General features: G+C 39.3%; 1 protein-coding gene across 4 annotated transcripts in view; it reads left to right on the top strand.

The window, feature by feature from the left end:
* Positions 1-23,790, top strand: part of acot7 (acyl-CoA thioesterase 7) — a 217,199-nt gene that overhangs the window by 73,204 nt on the left and 120,205 nt on the right. For all 4 annotated transcript variants that reach the window (XM_051931294.1, XM_051931295.1, XM_051931293.1 and 1 more), the window contains one exon: positions 16,046-16,137. In XM_051931294.1, the coding sequence (XP_051787254.1) occupies positions 16,046-16,137 (92 nt within the window). The remainder of the gene's footprint in view (positions 1-16,045; positions 16,138-23,790) is intronic.

Consider the following 23,790-nt stretch of genomic DNA (forward strand, 5'->3'; position numbering starts at 1 on the left):
TGTGTGAGACATGAACAATCACTGCGCCACCGTGTTCTCATGTTTAATAGCATGCTTTAACTCCTATCATGGAAATGATATCAGGTATACATCTTCGTGTTAGTTATTAAGAGAGCTGTAATATCATGAATGTAATGGATTCTGTGTCCTGTTGGATGAAAAGAAAGCCGGTTTAAGAAACAGGTAGTGATTCACACACACAGAGCACATAGAAGATCAAATACAAAACAAAGCATTTAACATGTTACTTTAGTTACGATGGGATTTGAGAAACTAGTAAATTAAACGATTTTAAGATGAAGTTTATGATGTTTTACTTTAATGACAAACTATGTGATTAAAGTGGAAATTTAGAGATTAAAGTTGACATTTTGTGCTTTTTTCCCCCCACTGTGTGCCTATTTTTAATTTTTTTTTCCTCTGTACCCTAATAAGCTTTCATATGACACTCAGACAGTGGGCTACGACTCGCCTTTTCTCAGCGACTTTGATATCTGACAACTTCTTTTTTTCATTTTGGGCACCGTGCGACTTTGTGACCTTGAGCTTTTGAGTTTCTCTGACACTCTGTCACTCGATCAACTTCTTTTTGTTGGTTATGCCACTGTTTAAACCAACAAAGTATGTTTTTCCTTGCCTCCACTTGGTATTTGCTGAAATTCTTCTATTACCCTGGATTTTTTTGTGCACAAGCACATTTCCGTTTTTGTCTTTACGCCATGTTATAGTGTGAATTCTTTGCGTTATGCATGAGGCCCCTGGACCTTCATCCTTTCGCAGGGATATCTGGAGCGCATCCCACCCCCTTCCAGTGACCTCATGACCCCATGTTCTCCCAATCCGTCTACTGACTTGTATCTGAACTAGTCACAAAATTCATAGGAAGAGTCACCAGAGATATGAATCTGTCACTGCTGAGGTAAGTAAACCTCTCAACAAGGTCGACACTCTCTCTCCGCAGACACACAATGCTGATGGCAGTGCCTGAGGGGTCATTAAAGCTATGGATTTTTTTTATAAATGTATTCCAGGACATTTGCAAGCACAGATACGCAAACTCCTCGCTCAGTCTTGATCAGAACCTCCATTGACTCCGCGAAGATCACAGAATTGTCAGCAAAGTCAAGATCAGTTAATCTTTCTTCACCAACATAGCCACTGGACCCTATGACCTTGCCCAACACCCAGTCCATGCAAGCATTGAATAGAGTTGTAGAAAGACCACACCCCTGATGAACCCCAGAATCAACTAGGAAAAACACGGAGGTTCTTCCTCCACTCTGCACAGCACTCACAATACCAGTGTACAGGCCGGCCATGGTATTTAGTGTTAATCTTTGTTAGTCTTTGTCAACTAGTATAAGAAAAGAAGTAGATTTAAGTGATAGTAGTTCACAGACATACATTGATGAGCGGCAAATCCTGCTCGAATTCCGAAGAAAATGCACTGAAATATCCAGTGAGGTGACAGACGCTCCGCAGCCTTTGCTTACTTCGGCAGCCTGAGAAGCTGAGCTGGCGAAAACGCAAGGGCAGCGATCAGAAGCAGAAACAAGGGAAACACGGCGGTGTTAGCACAAGGCTAAAAACTAACCCCACCAGACCTGTGATACTGTCCATTCTGCTCACGAATGTCCGATCACTGGATTATATAAAGCTGCAGTGGGAAATGAGACTGTTGCATCTTTATTTTCACTGAGACATGGCTCCTGGAAAACATTGCAGACTCTGCCATCCAGTTAGACGGACTGACCATCTTCCAAGCAGACAGAGACGCCTCTTTGTCCGGTAAGACCCACCGATTGGGGGGTGGGGTGAGGGAGGAACTGTGTTTATGTGAACAGAGAGTGGTGTATGAATGCTGCCTCAGTTGTGTGACACTGCTCCCCGCTGAAAGGTTTTATCGGTAAGGTGTCGGCCTTTCTACCTGCCGAGGGAATACAGTTATATGCTGGTGGTTGCCGTCTACCTATCGTCTAGCGCAAATGCTAACTAGGCGCTAGCGGAACTCTACAAGATCATCAGCAAACTGCAAACGACGCACCCCGAGTCATTTTTCATTATTGCTGGAGACTTCAATCATGCCAACTTGAAGTCAGTTTTCCCAAAATTCTTCCAGAATGTGAACTTTGCTACTAGAGGGGGAAGCTGTCTGGACAATGTTTACACGAGCGCTTCTGATGCCTACAAGGCCCTACCCCGCCCCCACCTTGGCTTTTCAGACCATATCAGAGTTTTTATGGTTCCTGCATACAAGTCCCTGCTGAAGCGTACTAAACCAGCCCGCAAGAACATCAGAGTGTGGCAGGTTGGTGCTGTTTCAGCTTTCCAAGACTGCTTCAATTTGACAGACTGGGACATTTTCAGGGAGGCTGCTATGGATGGTGACTCCATCAATCTGGAGGAGTACACAGACTCTCTGACTGGCTACATCTCCAAATGCATAGAGGATGTTACTGTTACCAAGGATGTTACCACAAGAGCCAACCAAAAGCCCTGGATGATGAGAGAAGTGCACAAGCTGCTTAAGATCAGAAATGCAGCCTTCAGATCTGGAGACAAGGCTGCCCTCAGGGTGACCAGAGCCAACATGTCTCGCGCTATAAGGAGAGCTAAGTGGGCATATGCGCAGAAGATTAGCAAACAATTCAACAGCACCAGAGACGCACGTCGTATGTGGCAGGCCGTTCAGACAATTACAAACTACAAGCTCAACCCACACAGCAGCGATGGTGATGCCTCCCTTCCGGATGAGCTGAACAACTTCTTCGCACAGTTTGAGGCGCAGAACAAAGACCCTGCAAGAAAAGCAACACCTCCTTCCACTGACCAGGTACTCTGTCTCTCCATAACTGACGTGAAGAGGACTCTATCCAGAGTCAATCCACGCAAGGCTGCAGGACCTGACAACATACCTGGTTGTGTGCTCAAAAAATGTGACAATCAACTGGCTGGTGTCCTCACAGACATCTTCAACACATCCCTAAGCCAGTCGTCAGTCCCAGCATGCTTCAAGTTGACCACCATCATTCCAGTGCCGAAGAAGTCATCAGTGACATGCTTGAATGACTACTGACCAGTTGCACTCACATCAGTCATAATGAAGTGCTTTCGAAAGGTTAGTCATGTCACACAAAGACTAATCTCCCTCAAACGGGTCAACTGAAGATACCATATGCTCTGCCCTTCACCTCTCCCTGACACATATGGATAAAAAAAAGACATGTCAGGATGCTATTCATAGACTTTAGCTCTGCCTTCAACACAATCATCCCTCAAAAGCTGCTTGTAAAACTGAGCAGGTTGGGCCTGAACACCACCCTCTGCAATTGGATCCTGGACTTCTTGACCGAGAGGCCCCACTCAGTTTGGATGGGCTACAACACTTCCAGCAACATCACACTGAGCACTGGAGTGCCGCAGAGCTGCGTGCTTAGTCCACTGCTGTTCACCCTGCTGCCTTACGACTGCACAGCTACACACACCAACCACATCATCAAGTTTGCGGATGATACGACGGTGCTGGAACTGATAAGCAGGGATGATGAGACAGCATACAGAGATGAGGTGGAACGGCTGTCTGCACGGTGTGAAGACAACAATCTCTCAATGTTGATAAGACAAAAGAGATAATCGTGGAATTCAGAAAATCACATCCTGCCCACTTCCCACTCAGCATCAACGGTTTAGATGTGGAGACTGCTATGTGCACACCGAGGAACTTGGTACTCCTAACTAAGGAACTTACGTGGACACAACACCTCAACACTAATCAAGAAAGCCTAGCAGAGACTACACTTCCTGAGGCGGTTGAAGCAAGCAAGTCTTCCCCCTTCAATCCTCAACATGTTCTACAGAGGCATCATTGAGAGTGTTCTAACCAGCTGCATCACTGTCTGGTATGGCAACTGCAACTTATCCAACTGCAAGCGCCTGCAAAGGATAGTGAAGACAGCAGAGAACATTATTGGGGTGCCTCTCCCTTCACTACATGACATATTTTACAAACGCAGTGTCCACAAGGCCTGCAGCATTGTGCAGGACCCCTTACACCCCTCACATGGACTTTTCACACTTCTGCCATCCAAGAGCAGATACTGCAGCATCAAAGCCAGATCTGCCAGGCTGCAGGAGAGTTTTTAGCCCCAAACTGTTTGACTCCTTAACACCAGGCTGATCCCCGGGATCTTCCACACTGCCTCAACCACCTCTAAAAACAGAACTTCTATACATGCAAGTCACTGTCCTGCAAAGACGCATGTAGAAAAAACTGAAAATCTCATACTGATCTTTAAGTATTTTGACACTTGATATCCTTCTGCTGTGAAACATTCTGACCTGTCATTGTTTACACATGTCTTAAACAACTATTATCATATACTGATAACTTCTGTATTATCTATATCTATTATTTACTATATTACATCTATTGACTATTTTTTTTCTAGATTGCAAATACCATACATTGCATCAATGTTCATATTGCTAACTACACGTCAATATTGCTGCTACTTCTTCGTCTTTGCACAATGTCTTGTTTGTGTTTTAATTTTTAAATTTTAATTCTATTTTTAATTTATTTGCACGTCATGTTGTTATACTGTGGAACCTGAGCTTCGCAATTTTATCTATCTGTATACTTGTATATGTTTGAGATGACCATAAAGTTCACTTTGACTTTGGGGGCATCCAGTACAGTCTCCGGATGTCCCACAGGGCAGCTTGATCAACTGAGTTAGACCCTTTGTGAAAATCGAGAAAGGCTGCAAAGAAACTCTGCCTATATTTGCGTTTGTGCTCCATGAGAACCATCACTGCCAAGATACGGTTAATGGTAGACTTCTTAAATGTAAAACCAGACCGCTCCGGTCGCTGGTAGGTGAGCTTGTGATCACAGATCCTATTGAGGATGATCCTAGTAAAAAACTTACCTGGCACCCAGAACAGTGTTATCCCCCTGTAGTTGACAAAATCCAGGCAATCACCCTTCCCTTTCCAGATATGGGCGACAAGTCCCATTTCCAGAAAGTTGGGATGATGCCCGTCTCCCACATGGAAGCAAAGATTGCTTGCAATGCCAGGAGGACAGCTTTACCCCCAGCCTGGAGAAGTTTACCCTGGATACCACAGATCCCTGCAGCCTTCCCAACCCTCAGCTTCACCACCTGTGCAATCTCAGCGTGATTGGGTGGTTCACTGCTAATTGGAGGATCTGCTCTAAACAGCTGCTACTACCAGGCAATGGAAAATTTCAGAAGAGTAATGCCACTCTAAAGCCTTTAAAAAGCACAAAATAAACATCTATATACATTTTTGCAGTAAAGTGCAACCACCAAATGGCTAGATTAAAAATATCTCTGGATCAATATTAAAACCAAAAGCAGAAATGTGAATATTCATTAAATTTCCAATTTTTGTTCAGTAGAAAAGTGCTAAATCATATTGTACATAATTGATGTGATTCATGATGATTTATTACTCCAATCACTCTCAAATAGTGAAATGTGCAAGTTCATGCATGCTCTAAATTGTATCACAAGGAATCAGTCAGTGGATTGCTTGAAACCTCTATAGCCTACAAGCCTCAAGGCAAAACTGAAATATTCTGGTTCCACATGCACATACACAAGCAAAGGTATGTCCAGAACACTGAAGGGTCAAAGGGCTTGTCCAAGCAACCCAGGGACACATGTGTGGCACCAGGCACAAAGAAAATTTCTCATGCACTAAAAAAACATTTTTCAAGAAAAGAACTTACAGTACATTGGACATCATGAAAAATGAAGAAAATTAGTTATGATGACTATGTTGAGTTTGTTTTAAACATTTTTAACAATATTTTAAATCCCTGAGATTTTCCTACTTAATTTTTTCACAACAGCACCTTCTGCTGAAAAATGTTGTGGTCAGTATCACGCTTGCTCCAAATGCAGAAACCTCACTGGTTATGTAGAAACCATAATGTTCAGTAAAGAATAAAGGTTCTGATTAAAGTGGCTATTGTTTCACTGTTAATTACCTATCAATTTCAGAAAATTATAAAATTATGTATTTAAAGGCATGAAAAATTCATGGTGCAGTCATGACTGCCTTTCCCTTTTGAACACCATTTACACCTTGTACACTGTTGAACTTGACTCTGCTTAAATTTTTTTCTTGAGCAAAGATTTCACTGGTTATGCAACCATTGCACCCAAGATTAGGTCAGCCATGGGAAATCATCCCCCAAGTGGGATTATACAGAACGTGGCTGACGGACACTCCGATTAACCTAACCGGTGGCATTAGGTTCACAGCCTTAGATAGAGTTCACTTGTAGAGCCACGCTCCTCCTCATGTGGGACCACACAGAGGCCAAAGTACACAAAGTACTTTCATTTTAGGCAACCATCCAGTTAAGTTAAATATTAAAAACTGGTGGGAAAAAAGCCCTAATCCTGTATACTGCATATTGTGTCACGAGGTTACAAGCCACGCTTGATATGCAAGTAGTATTTTATATTTAAATGCAATCTTCCTGATTCACAGGCAGGTAACAGTTTAGAGTTCCTCCTTATAGTGTTCACACTCATGTCTTCCCAATAAATATAAGTGGAATAAAGATTGCAAGATACATAAATACTATGGTTTGTAACTGTCACTTTGAAAGGGTTTTGCTACATAAGCAATGGAACCCACATTTTGTGCATTGTCTATTGAAGAATACTTGCTCCAAAAGCAATAGAGAGCCAAAACTGTGTACGTGGTCCTATAAACATTTGTCTCCCTAATTGAGCCATACAGTTAGATTTGCATGCGCACATTTCATCATACCACTGTATAGACACAGGAATCTGTTATTCACATATATTCCCCAAAGACCACAATGGGAGTGTTGGCAGCAAAGAAGAAATTGGCTCTTCCAATTGCATATTGTTGAATCCTTGTGGTCAAAGTCACCCCTAGCAGAAAGAAATTGTAGGGAAAAGGAGACCAGGGCACACCCAGTTAGAAAGATTGGGGGAAGATGAGTGTGAAACTAAGTGCCATTCAGAAATGGCCAGTGAACCTAACCCGTAAGTACCTTGCTGACTTTGCTGTATAGTAGATTCAAGATAAAGTACAATGCACACTACTGTTAGTTTGGAATGATCTGTAATCAAAGTGGAGGTGTATGTACTGTTGTAGAAGATCAACATCCTCAGAGAGGAAGCTCTTGTGAACACAGCGAGAGAACACGCAAATTGTACATAAAAGAAGGATCAGATTAAAATCACAATGGGGTGCAAACTCTGTGAGCCTGTCTGCATAAATGATACCTGGAAAAGGCTTTCACATACTTAGACTTCTTTTGGAATATACCAATACAAGAAACTGCAAATTGAGCAAACTTTAGATATAAGCTAGCATGCACCCTTATAAGCTAGCTGGCAATAATTAGTATTAGGAGCTGTAACATGCATCATCCATCCATCTCTTTCACAAATTCATTTTTTTTAGTGCAGAATCAATGAAACCTTGAGCTTATCTTGACAGGAACCAACCAGTGCATCATAGGGTAAATACTAAATACCTTTGAGGCAACCTTGAATTGACAATCACTTTATAGACTGTCTGAGAAGAAAAGGAGTCAATGGAGGAAACAGGGAGAACTTGCAAAGTGTACAAAATACTGCAAATGGTCGGTCTGTCTGTAATATAGTGTCTGTCTTTCTGTCCATCCATCCGTATTCCCACTTAATCCTGTGTCATTTGCATCATTAATATCAGGTGCAGTTCAAGGACCCACTCCATTTTATAGGACAATTTCTTACACAAACAAAAAAACATCCAATTAATTTCATGCATACAGTATTTTTGTGGTGTGAAAGGAAAACAAGAAGACTTGGAGAAAATCTAGACAGAAATTGATTACCTTGAGCTGTGAGGGAGCAACTCTTGATTAGTTTGCTGACCCCATCTTTTAAAATAAGGCAAAAACAAATAAAATTTAAATGAGGGAATCATTACTTGTTAATTTAAGGCTTTCTACAGAATTTGAAAAGTGTGTGTGTGTGTATAAGATGAGGGCATCAGCACATTAATTTTTCCAACATTTTTCCTACAAGTGTAGAAAACCCACACATATTCTTAGTGAGACACACAAAACCAAAAATGGGCACATCACATGCATATAGTAATAAATGTACTGTTGACACACTTGCAGAGCCCTCTGCACATTCCCATATAAACACTTCATCAAAAAAAAAAAACTACCATCTTATGATTCTTAAGTGTTAGTATCCCTTACATGCTTACCAAAATAAATGCATGTATGCAAGTATCGAAGACATTCTATTACCAGTAGATGGCTCCATTTCCTAAGATGTGTGCACCATCCATTCAAATTTTATAGCTTCTGGCAGCACTAGACTGGGTGTGTCTGTTCCTTACACTGAAGTTCTTACATTTAAAAGCATTGGTAAGTGGGAGATTTAACATATTAAAATATGCAATTAAACTCCTTTGTGGTACAAGTGTGATGTACAGCAAAAAAGATGTTCATCAGAAAGCATGGTGCCCAGTTAAAGCAGGCTAACAAGCATAGCATCATTTTTTCTCCACACTAAGATTTGAAATGTAAAAAAAAAAAAAAAAGACTTATTGTGTATCATTTTTCAAAATACACCCAAGCTGGCAGAGCAGCATGGTGGCATTTTTGCCTTCTGGTCTTTTTAAGCCATTTGGAATGCAGTCTCCCCCAGTGACATTTTTTTCAGATAGCCACAGTTGCCCAAAGACACCCTGGGAGGTTGATTGTGAAATCTTTTCTGACCTGGTATACTGTAAGTGAGCGGGCTGTGCACAAGTATGACCAGCAGGAGACTACTATCCCACCCTGGATTGGACCGATATACAAGGACACTGAACTTGTACTAGGTGAAGTTACTTAGAAAATCAATGGATGGATGGATCAATGTTAGATCCTGACATATTGATAGGTGCTTGGCATGGCAGTAGAAAGTATGGGAGCAGAGTGCTGGTATGTCTGAAAATAAACAGACATATGCAGTATACAGTAAAGTAAAAAGATCCCTTAGCTCCCCTTTATTCTCCTTCATGCCTTTCTGCGAGGTGGACATGTTGTTTGCATTTTGTAAGCCTGCTTAATTCTGAGCAGGGTCATGGGGGGAGTGGGAGCCTATCCCAGCAATTGTAGGGGGTAAGCCACTGCAGACAGGGTGCCAGTCCATTGCAGTGTGAACACACACATCCATTCCTCACCATTTCATTCACTTTGTATCACTAGGCAGTGATCAAGCTCCATGAATTGCAGCAGCCATTGCCTTAGGCTACTGTTGCTGGCACTGAATTGAACAAGGAAGTCTGCTGAGCTTTCAGTTACCATTTAGGACAAACTTAGGCGACATTCATTTTAGAACAGGAGTAATACTCCACCACCACTACATTTCCCTATTGTAAGGTTTTGTTTTCTAAAGATAGTTTGTTCTCTTCTGCTCCACACAAGGTCTAATCAAGTTTAAAAAAAATCCCAAATTGTACAATTAACCAGTGTTAGAGGTTTATCTATGTTGACCATTTGCTCCATATATTACATTCACTTTCTCAACTCTCCATGTTCGTATCACTTCACTTCTCACAGCTTCAATCTCTCCCCATCCCATCAACCTTCATTGCATGCATTTTCTAGTCTTTCATTCCACATAGCCAAACTAAAATGTGAAAAAAGCATCTTTCTCTCTGTCTCTCTCTAGGTGCTTGTCACTAAGGCAACCTGCCTTTCATGCGGCAGCACAGAAACATCAGGGTGCAGCTAGAGGAGGGTCTGTGTAAGATGCCAAACACAATAACCCTCTGTGTGCCACACTGCCTGTGTCAAGTGGCATTCAGGCCGAAGTGGGCATTAACCTATCTGTTGCTTTATTGGTAGTTCTGGCCATAAGACCTGGTTTTAGTTTGGTAGCCAAACAGTATCCCCCCTTGAGCTGCAGGCTCTGGCCAATAAAAAGGAAAACTACTGTTAAGAATTTAGTGTAGTGACCATCACAGCAGCCTCTTCCAGCCTCCCTGTAAACAACTTATTTTTTTGAATTCAAGCAAAACCTCTTCAGATAAATGGTTTATGGGCCTCAAAAAGGGCATTCTTCTCTTCCTAGGTTTAATTTATTGCTGTCTTTATCCTCTTGACAGACAGCTCTGGGCAATTGCTTTTGTGAGTAATGTGTTCACAGTCCAGTGTGTGCTGTTGTGAGCTTCGTATTTTACCAAATTCACCTTCTGAGATTGAAGTTTCTCCTGAGAGAAGCAGAGCTGCCTGCTGCTGAATCCTGACCGCCTTTCTTGTGTTGTATCAACAAGCAGATGTAGGCTAAAGTGGTTTATTGCCTAAGAGCTGTAGGAAGGTCCCTTTGTGAAGTGCTGTATGGAAAGATACATTTTGAGTATTGTGTTTTAATGTAGCACTCCATAGTAACCCAACAGTTTTTAGCTTTATACATTCTACATATCACAAGTCTACCCCCCATTAGCAGTACATTCATGGTCTAGCTTAATAAATTAACCAACATTGGTACTCACGTGACAGAAGAAAAATCATATGAATGTTAGGTAAGTGCCAGAGGTTGCAGATGCATGGAGCATAATGTGGGCATGGGTGGTCTTTTTGTCATCAATATAAGTTTTTTTTTTCATTTCTTAAGTAGTTGCTACAAATTTCAAAGAATTTATCAAATTAATACTGTAGATTGTTTTGATTTGTCATTTCTCACTAAAAACCTTTATCATAATAAAAGCAAAATAACAACGCACAGTAAATGGTTGAAGTCAAAAATGCTTCAGGCAAAATTCACAGGAATTTCAGTTTTCTGCAACATTCATTGGAAGCAAGTTTAGGATTGGAAACTGGGGAATATTGCCACTTAAAAAAAAAAAAAAGCGTAACTCAAACTTCTTTATAAGCTACTTTGTTAAAAATCAAAGGATTCAAACAACTTCTGGACTGTAAGTTGTGATTGGTTGATCAATTCCTAAGCTTAGATGTGGCAAACAACTGTTAAGCCTGAAATGGTTGAATTAGATAGATAGATAGATAGATACTTTATTAATCCCAATGGGAAATTCACATTATTCAAATTATGTTTAGAGTTCCCTAAAAATGTTAATCCATTGAAAGCTGAAAGTTAAGATTTTGACCACAGTGCTTTTTTGTGTACAGTGCTACATACTGTGTAGAGTAAATTAATTTACAGTATTAATCTTTCTAAGGGTCTCTATAATGAACAAATGACGGATCATCGCTGTATCTTTTAAGGAGTTTACAGATACATGCAATCTATAATAAACCAGAAAAAACGCCATTGATTTGGATTACTCTGTTATACAGTATTACTAAGTTAGTCATTAGCATATGATTACTTGGATCCTAGTTCAGTCTTGCTCTGAGCTGATTTCGGTGTGACATTTACATGTTCTCATTGTGTTTATGTAAATTTACATCAAATAATGCTTTAGCCCCACTCAGATCTGACCATGAAAAATCAATTTCAGAAAATATTTCCTTGACTAGTAAAATATCTCACTTTGTCCCTGAGTGTCTGTAAGAAATAGTTATTGACCACAATAAAATACCATTGTTTAAGGCAATCTGAACCTATCTTGCAGGGATTAAATGTATGCTTTTTGTATCAGCTCTCTGCTCATAGGGTACTATGCTATACAGCAGCACCTCTCCAATGCTGAATGGTGCTATTATATAACCAAATTTAAGTTGGATTTCTAGCCCTTCTCCCCACTTTGTAGCAGCATGTCATGTGCTGCGCCTGCTCCATTGCTCCTGATCTCACTGGGCCTTAGGGAAGACAAAGGAAGAGAAGCAGACATGATTCGCTTCTGTCACATGTTGTTAGCATCAGCCTTTGCTTGCCACAGAAGCTTGCTCTGCATGGGTCACATTATTGGCCTGCTGTTTTCCCCCCTGCTTCTGCTCTTTTGCACTTTGTTAATTCTTCTGAATCATTTAAGCAAATGCACTTCATTGTCACACAAGTCAATGCTTGTTCACATCCACACACACATACATGCACATGAGTGTTACAGCAGTTGCATGTATTCTGAGCACACATGTGCCTTCATGTTTTCACATTTGTAGTGTGACATCTTCCCATGACTTAATTCAATTTCCTGTAAAATATTTATCGGGTTTCATTTGCAGTTGGGTTTGAAACTGGACTGGTTCATATTCAGCACTGGTTGCGCTGAGCAGTGCAACTCTGTACAACGTTCTTAAAACCATACTGCCGATGTGTGGAAAGCAACAACCTGTACAAAATGACTTGTCCTGTTGTGTTTTTCATCATGCCATAGCAGGAATCAAAACATTCATGCAAGGAACAAAAGCAACCAAAACAAGATTGACGCCAAGCTATAGCAATGGCTCTTCTCCTTTAGTTTATGTTTGCCCATATTGCGCCACACTTACTGGTTCTCCAGTTCCGTCCAGCACAGGAAGTCACTGCCAGAGTGCTGGGAGAGTTGTTTTCTTTGCTGATTGAAGTGTGTACTCCAGGCTTCACACCAGAGGGTCCCAGTTTATACCTCCTAATGGGAGAGTCATTTTACAAAGTGGAATGTGTCTGAAGCATGCATATCTGAGAGAATTCTTCTGAATCTTGATCACTGAAACATTATTTCACATTAGAAATAGATTCTTTCAATTTGACCACCTTGAGTTGTCTAGGGGGTAGCATTATGTAGCTCTATCTTGCAGTAAGGAGACCAAGTTTCACATTCTGGGATCCTCCATGTGTGGACTTTGCAAGTCTTCCCTGTGTCTGCATGGGTTTCCTCTGGGTGCTCGGGCTTCCCCCCCACAGTCCAAAGACATGCAGGTTAGGTGACAATGCTAAATTAACCCTAGTGTGTATGTGTTCACCCTGCGGTAGACTGGCACCCTATCCAAGGACTAATTTTTGCCTTGTGCCCTATCCAGCCCCCTGCAACACCGCTCAGGATTAAGCAGGTTTAGGAAATGGTATGGTATGATAAAGAGTTGTTTAACACGAGCAGCGGTATAGAATGGAGATATTTAGGCAGTTTTGCTAATACGCATAAATTAACACTCAGAAAATTAATACAAATAAAACTCTAAACATTTTGTTTTTGTTCGCCAATCATACAAAAATGACTGAACTCATTTTCACAAAATTGTTCATGTTTGTTGCTATTGGTGCAACCTAAACTAAAGGCTGTATGTCTTGGCAGGGAAAGTGGTTGTAGTGGAGGGGAGGGCAACCCAAAAACCAGAGCCAATGCGGGGACTACACACCTAAGACCAAAGGTACAGCATTTTCTTCTCAACTAATTTGGATAACAATTTGTCTTTCTAGATTACAGCTTTTATGTAAGAGTATGCTTTTTTTGGTCTTATCGTGCATTGTGTTTAGCCATATTGAATTTCCAAAAGACAGTATTACTCCAGTTATTTTCACATTCCCCTTTCTGAGAGACATAAAGGGCCTAAAGGGGTGCACTGTGTACAGTGTTGCCTTAAGGAGCAATATTCATTTTTTTTTTTCAACCTCCCCAAATACTTCCACAACTCCAAAACACCATTTTTAGTGAGTCTTGCAGTTGTAAAATTGCATGTGAAACTAAGTTTAGCATCAATCTGTGAAAGTATATGTAAAATTAAACTTTGCTGTTTTGCTCACCTAATTTTGTGCTGTATATTATTAGCACACTTAGAAAATGTATGAATTGGTATTATAAATAACCAATGGAGCAAGATTTTCTTGAACTTGGTGAGCTGCTGTTCAGAAAATGCTGTATTGTTTCTTGAAGGTAGACATTTGCTTAAATCCATTTTATGATCCAGCAGTTATAATTTAAGACTTTGATGCCAGTACCACATCATGATTTGTAGACATTTTAATTCAAAGTTGAATCAATCAACTTTGATTCTTCGCTATAACATCGAATACCTCCACCACCGGTGCTATCTGTTGTAATAATACATAGACCTGCAGCAATATCTGTGGAACCCCTAACCCTCTAGGCCTCCCTCACGACAGATGTTTTCCACAGTTCTTGTTTATGAAATATATACTCTTGAAACCACCCTAAAGCAGGAAATACTAAGAAGTAACATTCCTGGTTCTAATCCAGCAAGGAGTTACAGCAATTCTGGAATCCAATCACATACACACAGAACAAATTCTTGATTCATGAAAGCAGAGAAATAAATTTTTATCAGAGAGGTAGTGTAGCTGATGGATGGAATAATAGCACTTCAGCCAGCAATGACAAAAAAGCCCAAATTTAAAAACCACACAAATGTTTGCTTTCTTACCTTAACTCATTACACAAATATACCTGGGCAATTACTGGTCACTTCCAGTTGTATGGTGTGTGTGTATATATATATATATGTGTGTATATATATATATATATATATACACATACATACATACATACATACATATGTGTGTGTGTATATATATAATATAATATATCTCTATATCTATCTATCTCTAATATATCTAACAATTTAGGTGTGTGCCTTTCAGCTGCAGTGCCTTAAATAGAGAATGGCCAGTTTTTCTGTCAGAAAAATTAATACCAGCAGTCACTTAATTCCAAAGCAAAGTGCCCATACTATCATATCTCGTTCATATAAGCTGCTCTGGCTCCATAGGTGAAGGATTAGAAACAAGATCTCCCCATATCAGACTCTGAGTCACACTGAGTTTGCACGCAAAATCAGTGCCTATGTGGCTCTGTGGATAAGGTCATTGGCTTCTAGTCTAGGCCATGGTTCTAAGTTGGTCTTTAAACAGAGATGCCAAATGCTCATGTTTCCTTCAGAGGAGTTGGTGTGGTTGGGACCCAACAGGAGAGGGCTATAAAGCCAAAAAGCTCCCTGTTCAGTGTTATTTTAGTTTTGAACCAGATTGACTTTTATCTTATAGAGAAGGCTTTGTGACCCAATGGTTAATAATTTTAGGTCCAGAAAATCTACCCTTTCAGGACCAATTGAGAGTTTTACAGCTTACATGTCCAGCAGAGTCAATGACATGTCCCTAACTGTGCTGTACCATATGCTTAATTTTCAGCTCAGCACTCTCTGGGTGCTTCTGTTCAGAGGACCAAATTCCTACTTGCAACAGCACGTCTGTCTGCTCGTGAAGTTTGTCAGATGTTGTACACTGCGGATGCAATTAAATGTTTGAGGCTCTCCCTGCGCTGCTGTTTGTGTGAATCTATGCACTGTTGCCATGGGAACCTGCCTGTCACAGCAACTTTGGCCTGGGTGTAAAAATGGAAATCTTATTCCCAAAAGCATGCTGTCAGGATCACTTTTGCTCACAGAAGCCTGTATAAATTTTATACTGTATTATCTGCCTTGTTTAGCCTGTACCTTGTGTGGGCCAAGAATAGAAATCTGCAGATGTGGTGTGGCGGAAGCAGACTCCAGTTAAGCATTGGCAAGGGCCAGAGGGAAACGCAGTCCTAGTGTTTCTGCTGTAGCTTGGAATACATTAAAATGATTTTCTGTCACCATATGATGACAATCAGCTACCTGGGGTGGAAAACGACCTCTTCTCTGTGTGTTGGTCATTATTTCATTATAATCCTGGCACTCCCTCAGAATCTCACCATCCTGGAAACGCCTCTATTACTGACTAGATCCTAGATAAAATGACCCAATTTACTAAGAGCCAGCAGTAGCTTTGTGTTCCTGGTTATTGCTATTGATGGATTAGTATTCTCCTCTTTTTGGGAGGTCTTACTTTTTGATGTTTGTATCCATCTCTTTTAATTTTTTATTTAGGCTGCATTGTAACTTCCCCACCACATAAATGTCAAGTTTGTCCATCTGGTGCAGATGTCACTGTGGGTGGATACAATGATTGGACATGACTGTGTGATGACGCCTCTGAAGTTCTACCCACCTTCCCATATGCCCTGCCACTTGGACTTTGATCTGTAACAACACTTTACACTTGATCTGTAACAACACTTTACACTTTTCAGTCTTATAATATGCATTTTGTTCTGTACTTTTCAGGGACAACGAAAGTGACTAATAAGGCAACGTTGTGGTATGTTCCCTTCTCTTTGGAAAACGTTGACAAGATCGTTGAAGTCCCCTTAATTGAGGTGAGTTTTTGGGACAGGGTGGGATGGTTCCACTCTTCTCTTTGCATATGTCTCTAATTTATCACTTTACCCTTGAAACAAGCTTGCATGTGCAAATAGGCACAGGCAGCCATCTTGTGTACAGGAAATCAGTCTCTACTCAGCCTCATGTTTGGCTGTTACTAATTTATCATAATCTCGATTCGCATTCTACAGTACATATTAAAATAAATATGAAGATGTTTCTATTCAGTATACTTGATGAACTAATTATGCAGTACATGAAAATACAATCCTATTTCTGGTTAATTTCTGAACAAATGTTCCAAAAATGTTTTAAATTTACAGATGTGTTGGAATATGCACCATAACATCTTAAATTGAATTAGATTATGCTGTGAACATCTGGCTGTTAAATGTCAAAAATACATATATATTTTCTTTCTGAATGAGCATGTTCAGGACTTTTTTTTCCCCTTCCCTTTTTCTGCAAATTGTATAATTCAGTATTTCAAACTATTTTTTCATATAGTAAGGTATTTAAACAAAAACACATACACACACACAAACACACACGAGAAACATACTCGCCAGATTTACAATATCAGTAGTATTACCCAAAAGTAATAATGCATATAACCAAGACCAAAGGATAAGCAATAAAAATAAATGAAGATGTACCAGAGCCCAGTTAGGTCAAACAGCTTTAACTTTCAGCTGCTTCTGGGAGTTTTCCCGCCAACTACAATGGCAGTTTCTGAATGGAAACATTGGAGTCCAAGATCTTTCACATTAATTGATGACAAAGCATACAATAACGTACAGTTTTGCAAACATGAAAGGAATGCATCTTGGAATCCCAACATCACAGTAAGGTAAGGTCATCTGCCTTTCCAAAGCTGCACTTGTCAATGGATACCAGCCTGGAGTTTGCAGTGACTGGCATAAATAGGCATGATCCAAGTATAGCCATAGTCAGGTCATAGTGATACTGGCAATCCGCCTCATTAGAAGATAACAGGGACATTGCAAATGAATGCTTTGACTCATTAGAACAAAGATGATCTCCAGATTTACAAGCAATAAAGCTTTATATTCAAATTTATAGTCGTTCACAATGATGCAGAGTCCAAAAGACTTCATGGTACCACAAACAGTGTTGACAATGAAAGTACTTAGATATACATTTGTCATTTTATAATATACAATTATATACCATTAAGTTTGTTTAATATGACATAGTACTTAATAATAAATATACCAATAAATAGGACAGATGTTAACCAAATCAAGTGACTAAGCTTAATCTACCAAAAACTTACATCCATGAAGTCTACTACAGTAACTAAGGGAATTAGTAGAAGAGTCTGGTGAAATTCACATTAATACGTGTTAATATGTGCGCTGAGCCCTCTAGTTAAACACACAAAAAATTTCTCTTTAGACAACAATGCTAACAAAATGTGTTCATCTGCAGTTAAAATGTTTGTCCAGGGCTTCATGGAACTGGTAGGGGTGCAAAAGAGGCAAAGTGTAGGGGAATGAGCTCATTCAAAATAAGCCCATTTTAAGAATTTGGAATAAAAGTATGCCCTAAATTATCTTGTAGATGGTATCTTGGAGAAGGACATGTATGTAGCGCTACAATTTGAGGATGTTGAACACCAAACCACCCAACTTGGGTAGGCAGCGTCCAGCTAGTGGCTTAAAGCACTTTCAGTAATTATTGCAACCTGATTTGTAGGAGGTGGCTGAAGGAAATATCATCAAAGTTGGATATAGACAAAGAAGATTTGGCAAAGCTTAACATGCACACCAGTCCAGGTGACCCATTTCTTGCAGGCGATGCATAAAGAATGGTCCCTGGGAATGGATGCACTATACCAAACTCATTAAGAAGGCTGTAAACAAGGACAGCAGAAACGCTGCACTGTAAAAATCAAAAGATTGATAATACAAGAGATGAAAAGCATTTTACAGTATATAAGCACATATCATCATTTCAAGGGGTACTTTATTAAAGTATAAAGGATCTCATATTACAGCCTTCTGCTTTTGGATGATTGTTACTTCCTCAAAAAAATGGTTACAAGCAAATAAATCAAAACTTGTCCTGATTGTCTATTGCTAACACAGTTGCTGTCAGTATTGATTTTCAATGTTACTCTTTATAACCATTTCCATACCTGTGATACCCAGGATCAAGACAGTCCCATTTACAAACCACAATGAAATATTGGATGGTTTCCACTCTGTTGAAATTTCTTCAACTTGTAGCAACTGCTGAAAAATTAAATGTTCAGGGTTTATAAATTTTGGGTTCTAAATTGCTTTTTTGTTCTTTCATGTTCCAAACCCCACATCCTTCAATCCTGAGTTTCATAGAGGGAAGGAATTGAGGGCAGCTATCCTGACAGTATCTGGTGCAAGGCAAGAACCAAACCTGTACAAACCCCCCCTGTTACATGTCAGGAAAGTTTAGTGTCATAAATCAGATCTTCAGGCCACACGTGTCTGAGATGTTGGAGGGAAACTTGGGCAACAAAGTAAAGACTACTAGGAGAATGGAAGGACTGACATGTTATCTTAGTGTTTCATCTAGGTCCTGGCATGCCAACGAGTATGATGTATATTTTCTGTTCTCTCTATTATTTTGCCCATGCTGTTGAATGCACTTGTCCTCCTTCCTGATCACTCTACCTCCTTCCTAATCATTCTTGATGCTAAATTACTCACAAAACCTTTATTATCCTCATTCTTCTTGGGATGCTTTTTGTCATATCTTCTTGCCCTTTAAATATTTCTTTAGTCATCCACATATGAGAACTATTTATTGCATTATTTCTTCCAATTTCAGATTAAAATTATTCTAAATTGTATAAGGTATTTCCTTTAAATCTATCTAATTGTTTCACAATCATCCATTCAAAATTTAACTTTTTGTCAGTTTGCACTTCCAAAGCCACTATCATTGAGTTAATGAAATTTACTGGAATCTTCTCAATTTTGTCAAGATTATTACCGAATTTCGGACTAAAGTACCCTGTAGTTGGTACAATGTTGAAAATAACCATTAATTAAATTTAAGAATTTTCAACAGTCATATGCCTTAGAATAATCAACTTGTGAGAGTGTGATTGTGAACCCTTACAGTAGACTCAATGACACATTCACAATTCCCTTTATTAGTTTCCTGCCCTTTTCTCCCTTGAATATTATATGTTAATAAGGTTCATTAGTTAATAGGGTCATTAGTGTCACGTGTACAAAGTAAAGATGTTACCACTCTCTAGCGTGAGTTTTTAGTTTAGTTTTTCTTTTATTCGTTTTTAAATTCTTTCAATTCTACTATTTTCTGTTGAAAATTGAGGAAAGTGTGCTGGAAGACTCAATAGTTCAGTCTGGTTTATTTTTTTTTTTATTTTATCCATTGTAGACAATAATCCAGTTTACATTGGTGTGGTTGCAAGAGTAACACTCTAACTTTTGGAGTAAGGCAGGTATCTACTGTGTTTCAGCACTTTCAGTTTACTGTAGGACACACTCACAGCAGTCCATTTAGGCTCACCAATTATACCAATATGCATGTCTTTTTGGGATATGCAAGGTGTAGCAAAAATGACCAAACAGACATTGCGAAGGTTTGGGGCAGCCACCTGTATAATTTTTCCCGGCTGCAAAACTGATTCAAAATCATAGACATGTTCACACAACGGAGTCCAAAACAGAACTGTCTTAGTATCAACAAGATGGCGGCTTTAAAGGCCATTAGGGGAAGTGATGTCATCAGGACCGGAACCGGAAGTGATGTCGTTGGCTTCCCCAGAGCCGGGTGGGATTTCCCAAGAATGGTCTGCAAGAGGCCGAGAGAATTAGTGCACTTCGCCACCCCCTGGACTGGCATGGAATTACATGTACTCAAGCCCTTTAGTTGCCTCCTAAACACGCGTGTGTGACAAAGGAAAACTGTAACAGTTGTGAAAAAGACATAAGGAGGAGTGTATTGAGGCCCAGAATCAAATGTGAAACTCTGGAGCTGCGGGACAGCAGTACAAACTGTTGCTCCACTGTTCCATGTTGTTTATCAATTTATTTATTTGTGATTTTTTTTTTATTTAACAAAATAAAAAATCAGTGTGTCAAAAAGAAAACCACTCAATATGTAAACTAAACCCAAGCATTGCCCCTTTTATCCAGTTTTTTTGGTAGTTTTGCTACATGTGTACTCAGTCATATTTCAGCCAGTTACGTTTAACACATTCAGATGTCATGTCACGAGTAAATCCTTCTACCTTCAAGTGCAAGCAGTATTACGAACTCCTTTAATTCAACGTTATTCTGTGATTACGAGCTCACTGTACATGAATGTTAATGGACAGTTTGTGTCTCAAAACAATTAACTTGATGTTTCCTACTGGTTATTATGGAGGTATACTTTGAAACAAAAGCCTTAACAGCTGCAGGTGCCCAACTGCTTTCACAGAGCTGTATTGTCTGCATCTACATTGGACATTCAATTCAGTATTTGATTTATTTTTACATTAACATTTTTATTTATATTTTTGTGAATTGTACAGTATGGGAGGTATTTTAATTGGCAGTGAGTGGGGGCGGGTGTGGGGTGTGGGTGGAGAGTCAAGTTTCTGTGAGACATGCAGCTATAATGAAGTTCTCTAATAAACCAGAATAAAATTAAGACCACTTGACTTTACAATGTGTGCCATAGAGTCTTCAAATTAATTTATTTGAATTGGATCTGTAAAGGAACCAGCTGGGAAATGAGTGAAATATGTGATGCCTGAAATATAAAACACAACTGTCATTCTTAACAATTTATTGAAGAACTTTGCAGGCACTGTTTGTTTCTTTGGTAGGTGCATGGTGTTGAGACAGTATGAAATTAAGTATACAATTCTGTAAAAGTGTAAATTACCTGTATGAACTCTCTATATAATACTTCATTCTTTTGTTCTTGGTCATGGGGGTGATCACCTCTGTGCTAAGCCTGCTTTCAGGGTGTTATTTTGGTTTCTTGCCTATTACGCCATGGAAAATTTGGACATCAGCAGAGGTGTTTGTAGTTGGCAGACTACATTTTATGCTTTGAAGTAGAGATGGGAATTTATTTATTTATTTTTTTTTATGATGATAGATCAAGCAGTCAACTGCCTGCAGCGTGACGTGAATGCAGGAAGACGTGCTGTCTTTGATGCAGAAGCACTTTCCTAAAATACTTAGGGGGGTGTTCAGGATGTATACATGCATACATGTTGCAATATTTTTGGTGTGATTCCTATGTGGGATATCATGGTTATAGCATATAACCGCCAAGATTTATTCTGTTTGGGGCACTTTATTGTGCTTGTTGTTCCTGAGTTAGACTTGAACAAAATAGTTATGAAAATTGATTGAGAAATGACTGCTTTTGATTTCTATATTGTGTATTGCATCAGGTAGCACTTTTGAAGACGCAACATATCTATAGATAAAACTTCTATTAGAGGATAATATCAATTAAACACAACACAAAAGCTCTTCAGTAGGAGCAAAAGTGTGTTCTTGTAACAATTCGTGGTGGAAGAAAAAAAAAGTTATGCTAATACTATATGCTAGGTGCTCACCCAAATTACGTGTTTTCCACAGAGTCACAGACATCTTTTTGTTGATTTTAGTGGCAATTGCTATAAAATGGTCAATGATCAGACTTTGTGGCTGTTCACTCAGCATGACTTTTTATAAACTCAGACTGGCTATTGAGTAAAGAAACAGAGTTTAGTAACATTTACGACAAATAAGAACTTGTAAGCAAATTTGAAAATAAACTAAAGTAGTGTTTAAGGCATTGACCAATTTTCAAGGAAACGCTAGCGCAGAATTGTTACAAAGATGGCACAGTGCAGGGACCAGTCTCATTTGGGACCTCTAAGTGAAAGAAAAATCCTCTTTGGCAGTTGGAGTGCTTCTCTTTATGCAAATATAGATTGATCGAATCGCCAGGGAATGGTATTTCAAAAAGAGAGTGAAGCCATGGAAGACTGGCAGTAAAACTCCTCCAGGCCATTAGATGGCAGCAGTGATATTCTCCATGGAATGGATGGTACTATTGCCCAAAAGTGAAAGAGACAGCCTGTATGCTTCCATAAAAGTCATGGACTGGATTGTCTTTATGACCATCACTGCACTCGTCATTCATTATTTAGCTAATTGATCAATAAATTACCCTTTGTTTTAAAGATGGGCTCGTTGAGGCAGCAGATTGTTCAATTTATTGTCCTAATGCAGCATTCTCACTACAACCATCCTTGCCTCATTTGTATTGTTTAATAAGTCCACCTTTTGAAAAAAATCCTTGGAGGTCTTGTTATGATTCCAGTTTTGAATAAATGTCATCTGGGGGTGCACGTTGTTATAACAAATTATATCAGATTTCTGAAAATTTAAGGGATGCATTATATGGTAAAAAAAAAATCTACATTTTAAAAACTGAAGAACATTCATCCATCCAAGGCAGGAACTGAAAAACAGCATTTTATTTAATTTTATTTATGTTGAATTTTTGACTGCTGCCCAGTCTGGGTTTAGTACCTGGATTGGCAACATTCCTGTGACTTTGAACTAGATTATGTAATCTCAATAACTGATGCTGAAGGGGGATGAATGGATTGAATTCATCTTTTATATAATATTGCTTTAAAGATGAATGAACTTGTGCTTGCATTTTTGTGTTGTATAATGATTTTTGTCTTCATCTCCTAAGATGATCTTGATTGGAAAATGATGCTTTTTGGGAGATACATTGGTTTATACCGAGTCATATGTAAAACATTTACTGTTTTTCAATGCTCAGAAAAGCTTGCAGAACATATATTTCTTAAAAAATAAGTAATTTCTTATCTGTCTGTCTGTCAGTCATAGGTGTACATCTCATGGTAAATAAAGCACATGAGCATTTGGTTTTGTTTCTGTTTTTTTTTTTTTTTTTTGTTTGTTTCTTTCCTGGTTCCTTGTTCAACTGTAAATGCTGTTCAAATTAGGGTTGCAAAAACACAATCTTACAAATGAAACATTGTGGTGTAAGCCTTGGATTTCATTTTATAATTTCTGATACACACTACCAAAAAAAGCCAAACAAAAATTATTGCACCATTAAATTTTTTTCCAGACTTTATTGGCAACTTCTTAGTTAACTTAACCAAAGAATGGGAAAGGACTACCTCTAAAGGAGTTGAAGGAGTTAATGAAAATAAAAGTGGAAGATAAAAGAGAAAAAAATCAAGAGTCAATAGAGGCTATGTTTGCAGTGCAATCTTTAATTACACTAGATTAATTTTAGCATGTCTCTCTGAAAATTGTGCTGGCTAATTCATTAGCTGGTTAGGGTAGAGTGGTGGCTCTTAGGCTAGGGATCTGTGCCAGCAATTGGAAAGTTAACTCAACTGACTCTTCTCAGTTGGGCCCTTGAGCAAGGCCCTTAATCTGCAATTGCTTCATCTTGGGTATGACATTCATCTGCAGCCAGCCCTGCAAACAGGTCCTCCAACTAACAGGGAAAACGTGAGGGTTGGTTGCAGGATTGGCACTCCAGCCACCATTTTTTTTTTTTTTTTTAAAACTCACACTGTTCTAGTGTGGTGCGGAGGTGTCACACACACTGCACTCGGGTCCCAATCCAAG

Source organism: Erpetoichthys calabaricus, chromosome 8 (genome assembly GCF_900747795.2).
Source record: "Erpetoichthys calabaricus chromosome 8, fErpCal1.3, whole genome shotgun sequence".
In the NCBI taxonomy this organism is placed as follows: domain Eukaryota; kingdom Metazoa; phylum Chordata; class Cladistia; order Polypteriformes; family Polypteridae; genus Erpetoichthys; species Erpetoichthys calabaricus.